This window comes from Hyperolius riggenbachi, chromosome 5 (assembly GCF_040937935.1).
Source record: "Hyperolius riggenbachi isolate aHypRig1 chromosome 5, aHypRig1.pri, whole genome shotgun sequence".
Classification (NCBI taxonomy): Eukaryota; Metazoa; Chordata; class Amphibia; order Anura; family Hyperoliidae; genus Hyperolius; species Hyperolius riggenbachi.
The window spans coordinates 237092774-237111489 of record NC_090650.1 but is presented as its reverse complement, the minus strand read 5'-3'; the positions used below and the strand labels follow the sequence as shown (position 1 = coordinate 237111489).

General features: G+C 40.6%; 1 protein-coding gene across 5 annotated transcripts in view; it reads left to right on the top strand.

The window, feature by feature from the left end:
• The window catches only part of CDH12 (cadherin 12), a 1227746-nt gene extending 1209754 nt beyond the window's left edge, over positions 1–17992 (top strand). For all 5 annotated transcript variants that reach the window (XM_068236731.1, XM_068236730.1, XM_068236729.1 and 2 more), the window contains 2 exons: positions 4731–4982; positions 17139–17992. In XM_068236731.1, coding sequence (XP_068092832.1) covers positions 4731–4982; positions 17139–17635 — 749 coding nt within the window. In that variant the 3' untranslated portion in view covers positions 17636–17992. The remainder of the gene's footprint in view (positions 1–4730; positions 4983–17138) is intronic.
• The last annotated feature ends 724 nt before the right edge of the window (positions 17993–18716 follow it).

Below are 18716 nucleotides of genomic sequence, written 5' to 3'. Positions count from 1 at the left end.
AAGTAGGTGTATCTGCCTCGCTATACCTTGATCATAAATTTGGGAGCTGCCGCCTATTTTCTGTTTTTACCACACTGGAATACATTAATTTAACTGCAGTAAATCCTAACTCATAGGCAGTAGACATATTAAAGAGGAACTCCAGCCTAAACAAACATACTGTCATTAGGTTACATTAGTTATGTTAATTAAAATAGATAGGTAATATAATCTCTTACCCACCCTGTTTTAAAAGAACAGGCAAATGTTTCATTTCATGAGGGCAGCCATCTTTTTGGTTGTAAGGAGGTGACAGGGAGCATGAGACACAGTTTCAACTGTCCTGTGTGCTGATCACCCCTCCCAGTTGCTAGGCAACATGAATAACAACATAGGAAATCCCATCGTGCTTTGCACAGCATCAGGGAAAAAAAGCCTGGGCAGGTTTTTTTTGATGGGTGGAGCTTAGCTAAAAATGCAGCTAAAAATGATGCTTTGGTAAGAAAAACAAAGTTCTGACGCTGTGAAACTGTTAAAGAAACACCAAGCCTTTTCAGTTCTGCTAAGTAGATTTTTAGTCCGGAGGTTCACTTTAAGTACAGTATTTAGATGCATAACACATTACTGTGCATAACTAATTACAACTCTTTACTAAGATGCAGTATTACATTATCCATATGAGCAACACAGAAACATTAAAGGCTCATACCTACTACGCAAGTTTTCCACTGATTTTTCCGATGACCAGTGATTTTTTTTTTGCGACGCAGATTGTTTCTGTGACCTTGCAACATGGGTACAGGTGTAGAATTATGCGAACGACATTTGGCGATGTGTTCCATCCGGATCTGATCTTTAAGATTCCTGACAACTCCTACGCAAAGTACCGCAATTGCTTGATCTCTCATTTGCGCCCATCATGTGTCGTCGCATGATGGCACATATACCTGCCAGCAGGAAGATGGATCGGATAGCGCCTTATTGTGTTACATTACTGCTGTTTAGTGAATATACCCCACTGTCTAATGTGTATGAAAGCACCTGGATACTTATTCAATTCCCTTTTTCTTCTAAGTTTTCTCCTAGGTGATATTTTCACACCTCATAAATAAAATGCCTTTTAAGTCACCAGCAAGAAAGAGAGTACTTTTTCACTTACTTTAGGGTACATTTTCAATTGTGAAGTACTGAAAAGTTATTTTAAACAGAATATAGAAAAAAACTGCTCTTCTATAAGAAAACTTGGGAGAAAAAGGTAATTGAATGAGGGCCTAGTGTTTGATTTTCATACTTATGGAAAATGGTTTAGGGCCAGTGCACACCAAAAAGCGCTAGGGTAATCGCAAACACTCACTGCTTGTTAAAGTGATTTTTTTGGGCATGTGCCTAGCGATTTTCTAATCATGCCTAGTGATTTTTGGAGCGTTTTTGTGTAGAGTTTTTTAATTTTTTTTTACAGTAGAGTTGTAACTGTACAGCTTCTGTAACAAAAACGCTTGGAAAATCACCCTGATCTAGCGCTTTTCAGAGCGATTTTACCACTTCCCTATACTTAACATTGAGGCTGAATCACCTCAGAAATCAGCAGAAATGCTGAAGAACCCGTGTTTGCATTTGGGAGAAAATCAGATCACCCTGGTGTGATCCATCCAATTTAAATACATTAGTCAAGCACCTTTCAAAGCGCTGCATTTTTTAAAATGCTCAGAAGCGCTTTTGGTGTGCACCAGCCCTCACTAAGGTTTATAACTGGCAAACATAATACAAAATTGGAGAGTGTAATTTATTCTAAAAACCTGCACTGTATTTATTAATAATTGTCTGCTATTAATAATAAGTACTGCTATTTAAAATGTGCAAATCCTGCCTGATCATCACATAGATAGACATGTTTTAATAGGCCAAAACTTGTCTTCAATTGCCATCATTAATCATTAAAAACGCATTTTTAAAGCTAGTGACAGGACAATATACAGCGCTGCGGATGTTGGCAATATATAAATCATCATCATCATCATCATCATCAATCATCATCATCAAATTTCTTTAATAGAGGGTTTTCATTCCATTGAGGAAATTCTAGTTTTCAATTTCTCTGTAGCAAGGATGGTTTCTCCTTACACACAACAGTCTTTCAGAATTGGTGCTTTGGCATCTTTAATGGTATCTTGTTGCTGTAATTTTAGTGCCCAGCTTCAGAGCTATGGTTAGCTACTGTGAACACTCCTAGGCGCTAGTACCATCTGGTACTTCCGCCCTCTCTCTGACGCACTTCCTGTTTACATTTGTAAGTCGCGTCAAGAGAGCAGAAGTAGCGCGATGACGCGTACGAGGGTACGTGTCATCATGTAGATGATGCGTACCCTCGTACGCGTCATCGCGCTACTTCTGCTCTCTTGACGCGACTGCCCTCTTCCTGCCCTCCTCCTCAGGTACTTTCGGGGGACTTAAATTTAATTTTATAGGGTACCGGCAGAAGGGAGAGCTTAGCGGGGAGGGGTGGGGGGCATTTCCGCCCCCCCCCCCCGTGCTCGGGGCATGCTCTCCCTTTATGCTGGGACCCTATAGGGGGCTTTGTTCGTCTGGACACGGCTGTGTCCGGCCGAACACAGAAGGCCTGTTCGGGTTCGGGCAACGTGGCCGAGCACCCTCCCGGCCGAGCACCATGAGGTGTTCGGGGGGTGCCGAACCGAACCCAAACAGGCCAAAATCCGGGCGAACCCGAACAGTGGCGAACACTGTTCGCCCAACACTAGTATTGACTATTGTCAGTTTGTGCCTGCCGTCTTTGTTCATTTTTTTTTTTTTACAAACTCAGAGCACCTTAGGCGAGTCTCAACTATTAGGAGAAGCTGCAATAACCTTTCCAAGTTAAACAGTGCTATCATCACAGTTTGAAGTACTTAATTTATATAATTACATTACAATACACTTTTTTTCTTTCTTCTTTATATTGACATTATCTATCAAAAGAAGGGTGCTACCCACTCATAGTACAGTAGTGATATATTTATCTAACTAAGCACGATCCCTTTATTTATAGCTTAGTATCACTTCAGTGTAACATCTCTATTGCACCATTCATGATTTAACCTTCCCTTAACTACTCTCACCCTCAACCCAGGTCTCTCATACATCACTGACCATCTAATCTAGAATTGCATTCTCTACTTCTCATTCATGCACTACTAACCACATACATCATAATCACCATCTTCAGGCAAAAAAAAACAAAAAACAAAACAAAAAAAACAACAAACAAACAAAAAAATCAAGTAAGCACCCTCATAATAGACCTCCTCCACCCCACGTGCTTCCCGCTCTTTCCTCCTCCCCTTTTGTAACAACTCAAAGGTTGTGTGATTTCTTGATAAAATTCCCTGTGAGTTTCTGCTATATATTTGACTCTCTGTTACACCTTCTGTCTTCACAGTATAAAGCCATTTTACTAACCCATTCTTCTAATGTGGGGGGAATAGCAACGATAGTCCCTATTTCTTTGATAAAGTTACAACCCGGGCTATCATATTTATCTGAATAATGGAGAATAGATTCTGGGGCCGTGAGATTAAAATCTCCTCCTAAAATATTTTGTGAAAAGACTGTCATCCCCACATACTGTATGTATCTCAGTTCCTCCTACCAATCCACTCTCAAACATGTGTCTCCCTGATGATAGATTCTATGTAACCTCGCTGGTGTTTAGGTACCATCTGGTGATTGTTTTTGAATTGAGTCAATTGTATCCCTGAGTCCCAGACCTTCCAGTTGTTTGACCATATTACTGGCCATTTTATTTTAGAGTATTTTAGAGTTGGATCAAGTTCTACTTCCTATTTCGTACAGTATGAGGGAGGTAGGGCATAGTACATTGTAGATCTTATAAATTCATGGCGTTTGATAAGGCTTTAGGAATTATTTTATTTTGAAAATAATGTCTGTGTTCATTTTAAGGAGATTCTCTTCTCACTTCCTGTCGGTTAGTGTTAAAGGGAGTAAGTGAAAATCTACAATAGTGACACAAGAGGCTCACAAGGAGCTCTAACCCATCCTCAGTCTAAGAGGGCCCCTGTTGAGGAGGTTCTCCTTCACTTCCTGTCTCTTGAGACTAACGCGAGAACAATAGGAATAGAAAGTAAGGGAAATTCTCCCCTCACAGCTTAAAAAAGCTCTCTTGAATTATTCAAAGTGTGAGTTTAGTTCAATATTAAAGTAATTTCAGTGTGTCACCAGTCATTTTACCCGGGTCATTTATTACCCCGCATACAATGTTAAAATAAGTTGACGAAAAAGAAAGAGACACGAAGATTAGAACACTTTTTTTTTATAAGCAGTATCTTGTGCTGGAGAAAGAAAAGTAAATCACAAAGGAGACATATTTCAGCTATACTGTTTTATGAATACAGTAAATGTCACAAACAACCGAGAAGTGATAAACTGAATTTCATGAGAAAAGGCCAAGCACACTGATTCTTATAAAGAAGCATTTTGTGCTGGGCTGAGCAAAACCAAAGAAAGTTTTTTTTTTTTTTTTTATTATTTTAATTTTATTTTTAAATGTTCCACTGGTGTTTTTACCCTATAATGAAAAAAAAAGTTTTATTTTTCATACATTTCTTTTTTAAGGATTAAAAAGGATTTAAAAATACACATTACCAGAGAAATGATTCACATACAAATTCAAATTCAAGAAACAAAAAAATGAAAAAATGTTAAACATTATAAAATGATATTTATGTGTTTTGTTGCAGATAACTCAGCTGGCATAGTAGCTCAGAGACACGGGTACAGTCGCCAACAAAAAGAATTCTACCTTCTCCCAGTGGTGGTAGAGGACAGCAATTACCCTATCCAAAGCAGTACAAGCACACTAACTATTAGAGTTTGCAGATGTGATTCCAGAGGAGTGGTCCTCTCTTGCAATGTGGAAGCAATTTTTTTACCTGTTGGATTAAGCACAGGAGCTTTGATAGCTATTTTACTGTGCATTATCATACTTTTAGGTGAGTTTTAAATAGGGCTAATATAATGGTGCATTTTATTTAGATTAATTAGTCAAAAGTGTAAAATGCTATTTTGGTCTACGTCTACACAGGAGATGGAATAAATACACTTTTAATTATTATTTTAATATTTATAGTATACCTGTAATTTTAAAAGAAAAGTTACATGGTTATTTTCTTCATGACACTCCACTGCCGTCTCCATTTGATCTTTGTGGCTCTGTGAGCGTAGCCACACTGTACAGTTATTACCAGTGGGTTTGTGTCTGCACAGTAGGTATGGAGCTGCTCATGCATGGAGAAAAAAGGTGTGCGTGAGCAGCTCCATGCTACACGGGTGGGCTGTACTGTGTGCCTGTGCAGTGCGGCCACGCTCGTACATAGAGGGGAGGTGCAGCCAAGAGGAGTCTTCAGTTTTAATGTTGAAGATAGTTTAGAGGGTCCTAGAACAGGAGGGGCAAAGGCAGGGCATAACTAGATTGAATTAGGCCCCCTGCAAAAATGATAGCATGGTGCCCCCTTTGCTCCCGAACCCCACATGATTGGAAGACACTCCTGCATACAGTTTTTGTGAGTGAATGGAGAGGTTTCTTTGCTAATTCACTGCACTTGCAGTTGGGGAGAGGGAGGTGGAGGGGCACCCGAAGCCTCTGGGCCCCCCTGCGATGGCAGAAGGCCCCGGGGATGATTGCTACACCCATGGGCATAGGGACTAAACTAAAGGCTTCCTCCTACTGAGCTAATTATGTAACATTTTTTTTAAAGTTACAAGTATCCCTTAGGGAACAAATTGTTTAACAACCATACTCACAAGAAAGGTCACACTCTGGACCTTAAATTCCATACTGGCTTGTCAATAGCCAGTGTGGAAATTAATCCTGTAGCCTGGTCAGACCATCACACTATCTCAGTTCCAGGTGTCAGTTTAAGAACCAAATAAAATATAGCCGTTTAAAAGGGCTAACACCACAACATATCTGAGATAACCTCAGCTTTAATGAATTTACTGACTCCACCTTGGACCCTGATACTCTGGTGTTTAAATACAACAAATGTGTGTCCTCCACCTTTGAGACCATTGCTCCTCTGTGCACCAAATATCTCACTCCACACCATCACGCACAGTGGTTTGATAACTCTATAAAAGAGCTGAAAAGACAAGGTCGAAAACTTGAAAGACTATGGCGCAAATCTCAGTTGCCAGAAGACAAACATGCCTTAATCCCAGACATAACGATCTGGCCCAGATTCTTGCATACTGCTAGGGGTTACTAAAGTGTTCTCGAAGTCCTAGTAAAATTACAGTAGCGGGCTGTGTAACTCGCTTGGTGGCAGATCTTTGAATTGTATATGTGTGTGGAGTGATTCGGTTGGTATCAGAACGCTCCCTTCGCGAGTCAGTTCATCAAATTGCGAATGCGGGTTACCCTTCGTGATGAACAAATGACCGTGTAAGAGGATTTCTGACGCTGATCGATTTACCCCACCCGCAGACCGGCTCGCGGTCTGTGACATTTGTGTCACAGACCGCGGCTGGATAGTGTAATGGTTAAGGGCTCAGCCTCTGACACAGGAGACCTGGGTTCGAACCTCGGCTCTGCCTGTTCAGTAAGCCAGCACCTATTCAGTAGGAGACCTTTGGTAAGTCTCCCTAACACTGCTACTGCCTATAGAGCGCGTCCTAGTGGCTGCAGCTCTGGCGCTTTGAGTCCACCAGGAGAAAAGCGCGATATAAATGTTCTGTGTTTGTTGTTTTGTTTAATCCTCCACTTGAAGAACTACCAAAAGGTAATCACTGAGAAAAAGTCATCCTTTCTATCACATGAGATTGAGATTGCAAATGCAATTAACAAACCAGCCCAACTGTTCCACACAGTGGAAAAACTCTGCAACCCGGCATGTCAAAAACTTAATATCCAGTCTTCAAACGATCTCTGTGACCAATTTGCCTATTTCTTTTCAGACAAAGTCTCCGCTATAAAGGTCCACCATCCAACTTACAGCATCTAAAAGTAATATAGCGCCAAAGATTTTTAGCAGAGAGAACGTAACACCTTGGTAAAAACTTCAAAGAAATTGATGAAGAAGTCACATCAAGCATCCTCATTCACATCTGCCAAACTACCTGTGATCTGGATCCTGGCCCAACACACTTCATGTTGAACTGCCCCGAACTTTTTGTACCGGTATTCCTCAAAATTGTAAACTGTTCCTTACAATGAGGGATATTTCCTGCTTTACTGAAGGAAGCAATCATCAGGCCTATCCTTAAAAAACTCTCCCTGGACCCAGATGCAATGACCAGCTACAGACCTGTCTCTAACCTTCCCTTTCTGGGTAAGCTAATTGAAAAAGCTGTATACCTCCAGCTAGAAGCCAAAATCCTACAACACAGTTCTGACCCATTCCAGTCTGGATTAATGAAACATCACAGCATGGAAACTGCCCTTCAAATATGCAACCACCTGCTAATGGCAAGAGACAGAGGAGAGTAGTCCATCCTGATACTGTTAGACCTTTCTGCAACCTTTGATACAGTTGACCATGACATCTTAATAAGCAGGCTACAGGAAAACTGTGGCATTGGTGGCATAGTTCTTCAGTGGTTCCAATCCTTCTTAAAGAGGCACTTAAGTCTCCTAAAAAAAAAAGAGTTTTACTCACCTGGGGCTTCCCTCAGCCCCCTGCAGCTGATCGGTGCCCTTGCCATGTCTCTGCAATTCTCCCATCCCCGCCGGCGACCACTTCCAGGTTTCGCCATCAGGACCCGACAGGCATGGGAACGCGAGTGATTATTCGCATTCCCAGCCACAATATCACCCCCTATGCTGCTGCAGTTTTTAGCAGACTTAAGGTTCACTTTAAGCAGCAGAGCCCAAAAAGTGTCTATGGGGCCCTTCCTGTCCACCCCTGTACCACTTAAGTATGGGGTGCCCCAGGGCTCAATCCTTTCTCTTCTGCTTTTCCCGATTTACATGTTACCACTTGGAAAACTAATCCAAAAACATGGCCTGACATACCACTGCTATGCTGATGACACCCAACTATATCTTTCCTTCAAGCCTAGTGTGGCAGACCCAACTCCAACTATAAACGCCTGCTTAGGCGAACTACTGCAATGGATGAGTGACAACTGGCTGAAACTAAATGCAGACAAAACTAAAGTCCTTTTGATCGGAGGGCAGCGCATGACAACAAAACAACTTAACTTGCAGTCTTCACCACTGGGAATAGGAGGCACGGATCTACACAGCTCTGATCATGTGCGTAGCCTGGGAGTTATAATTGATGGGATTTTAAACTTCAGAACTCACATCTCTGCTGTAATGAAATCATCCTATTTTCATGTGAAGAACATTGCAAAAATCAAGCACCTCATCCCCCCAGAAGATCTACCAACCTTAGTTCATGCCTTCATCAAATCCCGACTTGACTACTGCAATGCTCTCTCCACTGGCCTTCCAAAAAAGGACTTGTACCGCCTAGAGCTGATACAGAATACTGCTGCCAGACTGTTAACTAACCAACCCCGTCACTGCCACATAACGCCAGTCCTGCACTCCCTTCACTGGCTACCTATAAAATGGAGGGTCCTATTCAAGATCGGCCTACTGACATTTAAATCACTTAATAATCTGGGCCCTGGATACATAAAACAAATGTTACAGCTGCATAGCAATCCCTGCAATCTCAGATCCATAGGTTCTAATAATCTAGTCATACCCAGAGTCCACTTGGAAACTTTTGGTCCCAGAGCCTTCTGTCATGCTGCTCCTATGTTTTGGAACTCCTTACCACAGCAGATCAGGAGAGCTCCTTCCCTGGACGTGTTTAAATCCAGACTGAAAACCCACCTGTTCAGTTTGGTATTTGCAGAAATATAAATTTTGTTGTATAAATACTTTATCCTACTACCAACTACTTTAAACAATTCCAATTTGCCTGGCTGGCTGTCTATGATATTTCTGGTTTTAATAGTGTCTGAATGACGCACCTGAAACAAGCATGGCAATAGTGTAGTCAAAAAGCAGTCAAAGCACTGATCTGTATATCGCCGTGGTTCTGGATCAGTGTTTTGAACTATTAGAGCCAGAGGATCAACAGGCAACAGGACACTTCTTAAAGTGGTATTATACTCCCAAAACTAAAATTTTAGTAACTACTCTAAAGGTAGCCATACATGTAGCAATGTATGGGCAGATTCGACCAAGAGACAAATCTCTCTATTATTGAATCTGATAAGAGAGATCTGTCAGCTGCCCATATACCACAGGCCGATTCCCAATTCATTTCAGCATGAAATCTCTTGGGAATTGGCCTTGTGTGCTGCATACATCCGCATCGCCGCCCTGACGCTGTCCCCTCTAATGATAATGTCCCCTCTGTGCCCAAGTGCAATGTATACATTACCTTTCCGCCACCTCCGCTAGTCTCTACAAACATCGGGCACACTCTGCTCATCATATACGTGCGCCATGTGATTGCCTAGTAACGTGACCACATGTATGACATCTGACAGAATGACGCATAACAGTATGCGCCCGGAGCCTGCAGGAACAAGTGGAGGCAGCGGAAAGGTAATGTATACATTGCAGCTGGGCATTTATCATTAGGAGGGACAGGGCTGGGGGTTTCGTTGCATTCGACGATCATTGCAAAATTGCATGCGGTTCCCACCATGCACCTGATCGAGCAATTTGGCCCAACATCTTGCAGCATGCGCAATTGACAATATGCGACCAATTTTGGGGCCGAAACTGGTTGCATTGTCAGTCGGGCATGTACTTGGCAGCACTGATTTTCATCCAATTAAATTATAATAATCGAATCGGATGGTCGATCAGCCGCCAAGTCGCCTGATGTATGACCACCTTTAGTTACATAAAAGAACATTTAAAGCAATCACATGCATTCTCAGTGTGTAAAATGGTATGCTTCTACTGCAGAGAAGAGTTCAAAATAGCTTATCTCTCTCATTGGCTAAGGCAGAAGACACTCTCTCCCTCTGTTTTGATTCCCCCTTCTGCAGCAATACGGTAACCCAAACACAAAAGAAAATCCACATTGGACAGGCCTAGTAAGAGCTTTAGAAAACGATAGCTGACTACGTGCTTTGAAAATTCAATTCCACCCCTGATACCTAAAGCCATTTGCTCACTCCTAAGCGGTGTGAACCATTCCCAGTCTAGTCACATGGGTATGCAGAGGAGAGAGCTTTCTTTATCAGTTGGAGGCATGCCTTCCTACTGAATGATAGCCCATGACTGGGATTTTGAAGGGGGCATGTAGCTGGATGTTTTCTGAGGATGTGTGAATTGAGGAAGTACGGTAGGTATTTTCTTTGCATTGTGCATAATTTTTTTTTTTTTTTTTTTTTTTTTTTATATAGACCTTATTTTATATATTTAAAGTGCTGTTATATCATGTTCAGATAACAAATAGTGTCTGAACTTGGACTTTATGGAGGTATTTGTTTACTTAATACTACTGTACATTTTTACTTCAGTTTACTTTATCTAATAATATGGATTTGATTTAAAAAGGCAACGTAAAGAGGAACTCCAGTGAAAATAATGTAATAAAAAGTGCTTATTTTTTACAATAATTATGTATAAATGATTTAGTCAGTGTTTGATCATTGTAAAATCATTCCTCTCCCTGATTTACATTCAGACATTTATTACATGGTGACATTGTTACTGCTGGAAGGTGATGTCACTGAAAGGCGATGCTGCTTGCTTTTTTGGCAGTTGGAAACAGCTGTTATTTCCCACAATGCAACAAGGCTCCCACAGTGGGATGTCAGGACCTCAACGCTGTGAGGCACTGACATCACACTGTGGGAGGGGTTTCACCACAAAATCAGCCATGCAGAGCCCCCTGATGATCTGTTTGGGAAATGGAATCGATTTCTCATGGGAAAAGGGGTATCAGCTACTGATTGGGATGAAGTTCAATTATTGGTTATGGTTTCTCTTTAAAGCATTATTGGACTCAGACTGATCATCAGTTACCTGCCATTTTATAGTTTTGGACCATTCACACTGTGTACAACTTATTCTATTTGCAAAACCAGCTGATAGGGTGCAGTGCAGTGGGTCCCATAGGAGAAATGCACAACATGCTGTGTGTTTACTGGACAATGTGTGCATTTACAGTGTCTGTGAAGCATACTTATGTAGTATGTTTCACGTGCCATGCAACTTTTTGGCACTGCCGCATTGCAATGGTATCGCAATACAATATGCACAGTGTGAAAGGGCTCTAAATATGTCATATTTAAAGAGAGTCTGAAGCGAGAATAAATCTCGCTTCAGACCTCATAGTCAGCAGGGGCATGTGTGCCCCTGCTAAAACGCCGCTATCCCGCAGCTAAACGGGGGTCCCTTACCCCCTGAAATCCCCTCCGAGCAGCGCATCCCCTCTTCCGGATTAAGGCAGGGCTAACCGCCGCAGCCCTGCCTCACGTGCGTCTGTCAGCGCGTATCTCCGCCTCTCCCTCCGCCTCTCCCCCGCCCCTATATAGAATAGATTAAAATTAGCATAAAAAGGGAGCTGCGTGTCAGGACAGCCCACTGTTTCAGGCAGTCAGCCTTTCTTCAGACTTGTTTAAAAGAAAAAAGCATTCTTGTTTGCTGTTGCATGCACCAGCAATAACTAATTTGCAAACCCCAGCAACCCTGACTGTGACCTGGTATGTCCCAGGTGAGGGTTGCATATCCTATAACCACCTCTAAACAGTGGACAGTTTTATTGTTTCAAATCCTGTCTGCTGATTCTAGAGGAGATTCATCTGATGCTGTCTTAGTATATCAGGCCCTAACGTTACTATCGCTTAGAATAACAAAGGCAGCACTGTGTAAATCGATCACAAAGGGATACCTCTCATCAGTGGCGTAGGTAGACATCATGGGGCCCCATAGCAAAACTTTCATGGGGCCCTCGGAGATAGGCACTCTTAAGCAATGCCACCTGTCCCTACCCTATGGATAGGAGTTCATTGTGCAATTGACATTATCATTCAATCACTGCACATACGGGAGTTCATGGGCACTGAGACAAAGTCAGAGGTTGGAGAAACACAAGGAAGTTAATGATGAATACATTAAGTACCAATTGGGCCCCTCATCCTCCAGGGCCCCATAGCACCTGCTATGGCTGCTATGGCTATTGCTCCGCCCCTGCCTCTCATCACCTGCTCTACCCTCCTCACATTTCCTTTATTTTGCTATTATAAACACACTGGGAAGGGCGGGACTTAATGCTTTATTACATGCAGAGCAGGGAGCAGCCAGACAGTAATTGCAAGGTAACATTCTCCAGAGATGTAATGCTGTAGTGCTAGTTACAAAGAGTTAATTATTTCTCCATAATACAGAGAAAGTGGGCAGGGTCACCCCAAGTGACCACAGTAAAACACTGGCTGATCTCCCTTCCTAGTTCACTCCTGTAGATGGGGTAAGAGGATGAGAGTGGGCTGGTGACATATCACTATTCAGTCTGAATAAGCTGCATGACATTCACACAGGAAGTCAATATTGCAAAGGCAGCAAAGCAGGTAATAAAATAGTTTATATTGACACAACTTTGTGCATAGAAAATCATATTGCACACAGTACACATTAAAAAAACAGCTGCCTTAACTGTAGTTTTGATGCAATTTTGGAATTTTGGTGTCATTGGATCTTGGAAACCACATAGTAATTCATAATTCAGGCTGTTTATTTTTATACCAGAAAGGGGCAGGTCAGAGAGGAACAAAAACACTGACTGGCCAGAGCTACAAGCCATTTTATAGCATTACCCTTGCCCATATCATAACTGGTAATACCTCTAATCAAGCAGAGGTATTACCAGTAAGCCTGTAAATGGATAGCCATGAGGAGGAAAAGGTTATGAATAATCATCAACTTATTCCTGGAGCAAAACAGAAGTTTGCTTTTTTTCAAACAGAAGATATTTGAGATTATTTAGGTTGGAGTGAGCATATCATGTCTCCCACAATGCATCACTGTTGAATATGCAAATCATCATGAACTTGCTGGGCAATCTGTAGCTCTGTGTGTTTTAAGTCCTACTACTTAGAGCCCCATTAATCCATGCCATGCACTGACGAGAACCAACCAGTCTGAGACAGTCTGTATGTATAGTGGATTATTGTGGCTATCCTACTAATATAATAAATGGGAAAGTTTGGATGTTTGTTACTCGAGCACGCAAAAACGACTGAACGGATTTGAATGAAATTTGGCACACACATAGTACATTACCTGGAATAAAGTATAGGATACTTTTTATTCTCATAACCAAAAAGAGACAAATACAAATTTCACTGGAAAATGTAAACTGCAGCCATTCTTACACTGTTACACTGGAGGTGTGTTTAGCTTCTAAGGGTAGAATGGTTAATTTGCATATATTCAGCAGTGATGCCCTGGGAGACATCTCAAGCTCACTCCAACCTGAATTATCGCAAATTCTTTCTGTTTTAAGAAAGCAAACTTTTGTTTTTCTTAACATCTTAGTAAGGGGGCTTTTAGGACCATTGTAGTCCCTTACACACTCCAATGAGTTCTGGGTCACCATGACCTTGCTGGTTAGTCTGTACCTCTCAGTGTTACAAGCCCTACTGCATAGAGCTAAATTAATTATTAATCCATGCCATGCACTGATTAGGATCAAACAATCCAAAACAGGCTGTATGCATGTTGGATTATTATGACTCTGTACAAATTAACAAGCTGGCACATCATTGCATTCCAGCAGTTCTGGAGGTGTGTTTAGCTTTTATGGGTAACAATGGTTAATTTGCATATATTCAACAGTGATGCACTGGGAGACATTTTAAGCTCACTGCAATCTGAATTATCTCAAATTCTTTCTGTTTTGAGAAAGCAAACTTTTGTTTTTCTTACACTGTTAATGGTAGGGTTTAAGGGGAATATTTAATTGATGCCATTCTTGCACTGTTAATGGCACAAGCCTCTTGCACTGTTAATCACCTGTACCTGGTAGAGTTGGCCATTGGGTGATTGGGGTTCAAATTCGGAAAAGGGGTGGAGCCACAGCCAATCAGATTTATTTTGTTTAAATGCAAATTATTGATGCCAAAGACCGCAAAGCTCACAAACTTGGTCATTAAGTAATTTTGTGTTAGGGTTAGAAAAAGTGGGCGGAGCCAACACCAGCCAAATACATACCTGGGCAATGCCAAGTCATCAGTGGGTGGAGACAAACACAAATTTCACTGGGAAAATGTAGACTGCAGCCATTCTTACACTATTAATTGTAGGGTTCTAAAACTTTGCACAGTTGGTCACTGGGTGACTGGGATTAATATTCAGAAAAGTGGGTGGAGCCTACAAAAACCAATCACAACTCACCTATTGATTTTCAAGGCAAATATTTAATTGCTGTCATTTTTGCACTGTTAATGGCACAAGCCTCAAACCTGGTACAGTTGATCATTGGGTGACTGGGATTAAATATTTAGAAAAGGGGTGGGCCCACAAACAGCGAATCAGATGTGTTTCATTTCAATGAAAATTATTCATGCCAAAGACCACAAATCTTACAAACTTGATCATTGATTATTGACAATTGTGTGTTAGGGTTAGAAAAAGTGGCCACAGCCAACAGCAGCCAAATACATACCCGGGAAACATTAGGACATCAGTGGGTGGAGAAAAATACAAATTTCACTGCTAGAATGTAAACTGAAATTTGGCACACACATAGTACATTACCTGGAATAAAGTATAGGATACTTTTTAATCCCATAACCAAAAAGGGGGCAGAGACAAATACAAATTTCACTGGAAAATGTAAACTGTAGCCATTCTTACACTGTTACACTGGAGGTGTGTTTAGCTTCTAAGTGCACAATGGTTAATTTGCATATATTCAGCAGTGATGCACTGGGAGACATCTCAAGCTCACTCCAACCTGAATTATCACAAATTATTTCTGTTTTAAGAAAGCAAACATTTGTTTTTCTTAACATCTTAGTAAGGGGGCTTTTAGGACCATTGTAGTCCCTTACACACTCCAATGAGTTCCGGGTCATCATGAGCTTGCTGGTTAGTCTGTACCTCTAGGTGTTACAAGCCCTACTGCATAGAGGCAAATTAATATATGCCTTGCACTGATGAGGATCAAACAATCCAAAACAGTCTGTATGCATGTTGGATTATTATGGCTCTGTACAAATTAACAAACTGACACATCATTGCATTCCAGCAGTTCTGGAGGTGTGTTTAGCTTTTAAGGGTAACAATGGTTAATTTGCATATATTCAACAGTGATCCACTGGGAGACATTTTAAAGAGTAACTGTCAGGCTGCAGAAGCTAATTTAAACCTCTATTCTCCTGTGTTAAACAGTTTAGAAGGAAGCCCAAAAGCAATTAGTGAAGATAAAAATCTCAGTTACCTTTCATGTGTGCTTATCAGCAAGTCTGTTATTCTTAAGAAGACGCAAGCCGCATATCATACTGCAAAGCATTCTGGGGCTCTCCCCTCGGCTGCTAATGAGAAGTTACAGCAGCTTGTAATCCCGTAGCACTGATAAATCTCGGGCAGACTACACTGCAGGAGTCAGCTATTGTTCCTAGCCACATGGCTCATTAATATTCACTGCACACTGTGTTATTTAGTACAAGCTTATCTGTGATCAGGAAGCAAGCAGGACATGACGACACATTTGACAGAAAAACATGGAGCCTGCCATGAGCTGTCAGGAGCATCATTCTCTGCATATACTATATACAAATTCTGTGAAATCCAAACGTGGACAGTGAAATGCATATGTAATGTAAGTACAGCCAATCTTTAGCTACTGATATATGTGTTTATTTTCTCTGAGACCTTATACCTAACAGCTCCTCTTTAAGCTCACTTCAACCTGAATTATCGCAAATTCTTTCTGTTTGGAGAAAGCAAACTTTTGTTTTTCTTACTCTGTCAATGGCAGGTTTCTTAAACTTTGCACAGTTGGTGACTGGGTGACTGAGATTAATATTCAGAAAAGTGGGTGGAGCCTACAAAAGCTAATCAAAATTCAACTATTGATTTTCAAAGGAGTGGAGCCACAGCCAATTAGATTTATTTCATTTCAATGCAAATTATTGATGCCAAAGACCGCAAAGCTCACAAACTAGGTCATCATTGAGTAATTGTGTGTTAGGATTAGAAAAAGTGGGCAGAGGTAACACTAGCCAATTACATACCCAGGCAACGCCGGGCGACCAGCTAGTGTACAATAAATAAGCTGACACACTATTGCATTCCAGTGGTTCTGGAGGTGGGTTTAGCTTAAAGGGACAGCAAAGGGATATTCAGCAGTGACACATTGTGGAAGACATCATATACTCACTCCAACCTGAATAATCGCAAATACCTTCGGTTTTAAGAAGGCAAATTTCTGTTTTCCATAGCATTTTAGTATGAGGGCTTTTGGTCCTTTTTAGCCCCTTACATACTCCTAGGAGTTCTGGCTCACCATGAGCTGGCTGGGCAAGCTGTAACTGTTATTCTTGGAGATCATCATTTCCAATCCTATGTATAACCTTGTCCTTTAGTGACCTAAAATGGATAATCAAAATATCTAGAAAGTACATAGTTATGATTTTCTATGAAGTAATCCACTAACCTATATCACACCCAAAATAAGTAAAAGTCGGGGAGTTTGCGGCTGGCAAAACAAGTAAAGTGGGAACGTTTTTTTAAGAATGCGGAGTAGTTGTAAAATATTCTGACTGTGAATATTCTTGATGCATTAACTGAGGAATGGTATGGAAGGTGCTAAGTGGCAAATATCATTATACTTTTGCAATGATTGTTGGCTCTTATCTGTCATTTTTTCTGGATGCAAGTAAAGCCCAAACCAGGATCTCCTCCTTTTCAAGAATAAAGTGTGAATGATGTGTTATTACAGAAATACTAACAGCCAAATCATTTTTATTTCAGTACTGGAAAAAGTAGGTTTTGTATGACCTTTTCTTTTTCTTTTTCTTTCTGCTTTCACCGTTATAGACTAAAAGTGTAAAAAAAAATGTTTACCACTTCATCAAGTCAATAATAGTATACTTTTATGTTTATATACATATTCAAAGGAGTAGCTGTTCTGCAAAATAATGACTTTTTTATTCTCTTTCAGTCATAGTAGTACTCTATGTAGCATTAAGAAGACAGAAAAAGAAAGATGGTCTGATGACTTCTAAAGAAGATATAAGGGACAATGTCATTCATTATGACGATGAAGGCGGAGGAGAAGAAGACACACAGGCATTTGATATTGGTGCCCTTAGAAACCCAAAGGTGATTGAAGACAATAATGTCCGCAGAGACATAAAACCTGAACCTTTATGTCTGCCTCGTCAAAAACCACCAGCAGAATATAATAGTGACATCAGAGATTTTATCAATGAGAGACTCCAGGAGCATGATGTGGACCCCAACGCTCCACCATATGACTCACTAGCTACTTATGCCTATGAAGGGTCAGGCTCTGTGGCCGAATCGCTGAGTTCGATAGAGTCACTACGAATAGAGTCCGATCAAGATTATGATTTTTTAAGTGATTGGGGACCCCGCTTTAAATGCTTGGCAGAAATGTTCGGAGAAGAAAATTACAACGCAGACAAAATCACTTAACCTACAGAGTAAAAATGACCCAAGAATAAAAAAGCTTTATCTAGACTATGTAAAAATCAAGTTTTATATTAAAATGCTACAATATTTATCATACTGTCAGTTTTGGTTTGTTTCACAGCTGGAAGGTTGATCCTGTAATGAAAAATGTTTTTTGCTATTTTTCATTAAAACTGAGAAAACTCAGGTATGTTATTTACAATTTACTGAAATGATACTTTGAAAAATGTAATTTATTGGCATTATGGTGGAACGAGAGGAAACTTTTCTTAATTCCACTGAAGTGCCTGCTGAAGATTTTGTCCTGATATATGCAGTGAAACCCACGAAAGACTTTTGAACACAATTGTGATGTCAAATACATGGCAGAAGCAAAAACTTCATTACAGATAAAATCACGTATTAAAAGTTTTTAAAACGTTTTTTTTTTCCATCTCAGTCTTTGTGGTGTTGCTCCTTCAACATTTCATCCTCTGATTAAAAAACACTATGCAATCATCAGAAAAAAAAATTAAAATAATTTTGCTTTACCAAACCTAGCAATTATTTATCTGCCTGCACTACCTCATTACAAGAAATGCATAGTAAAATCTTAGCATTTTCAAACAAAATATATGTAAACGTCAAACTAACAATGCAGAAGATTAAAAGAAAAATAAAACAAAGAAGAATAACAACAATGAATATTAAAATGTAAACTCCGGGTCTGGAACATTTTCAAACACTGTTCCATATACTTACTCACAAAGAAGAAATGAACGTACTCTCTTGAACTGTGCCTTGAAATGGGAAATGCTGCTTTATATGCAGCCATTACTTAGCAGTTTTCAAACTTGGTAAGCCTTTAACAGGAAACAGGTTTAAAATAAGTTTTAAGCCTAAGCCCATCCCCCCATAAAACACACACACGGACACGGACACACCCACCACCACCACCACCACCACCTATGCCTCTGCATTGGTGAGGAAAATGGAGTATGTCATGTGCAGGGACATGCCTACATTTTCAGAATTCAAAAAATGTAATAATGGGAATGGGATCATCTGGAATTGAGCACAGTATACTTTAAGAAGCCAAGAAGCA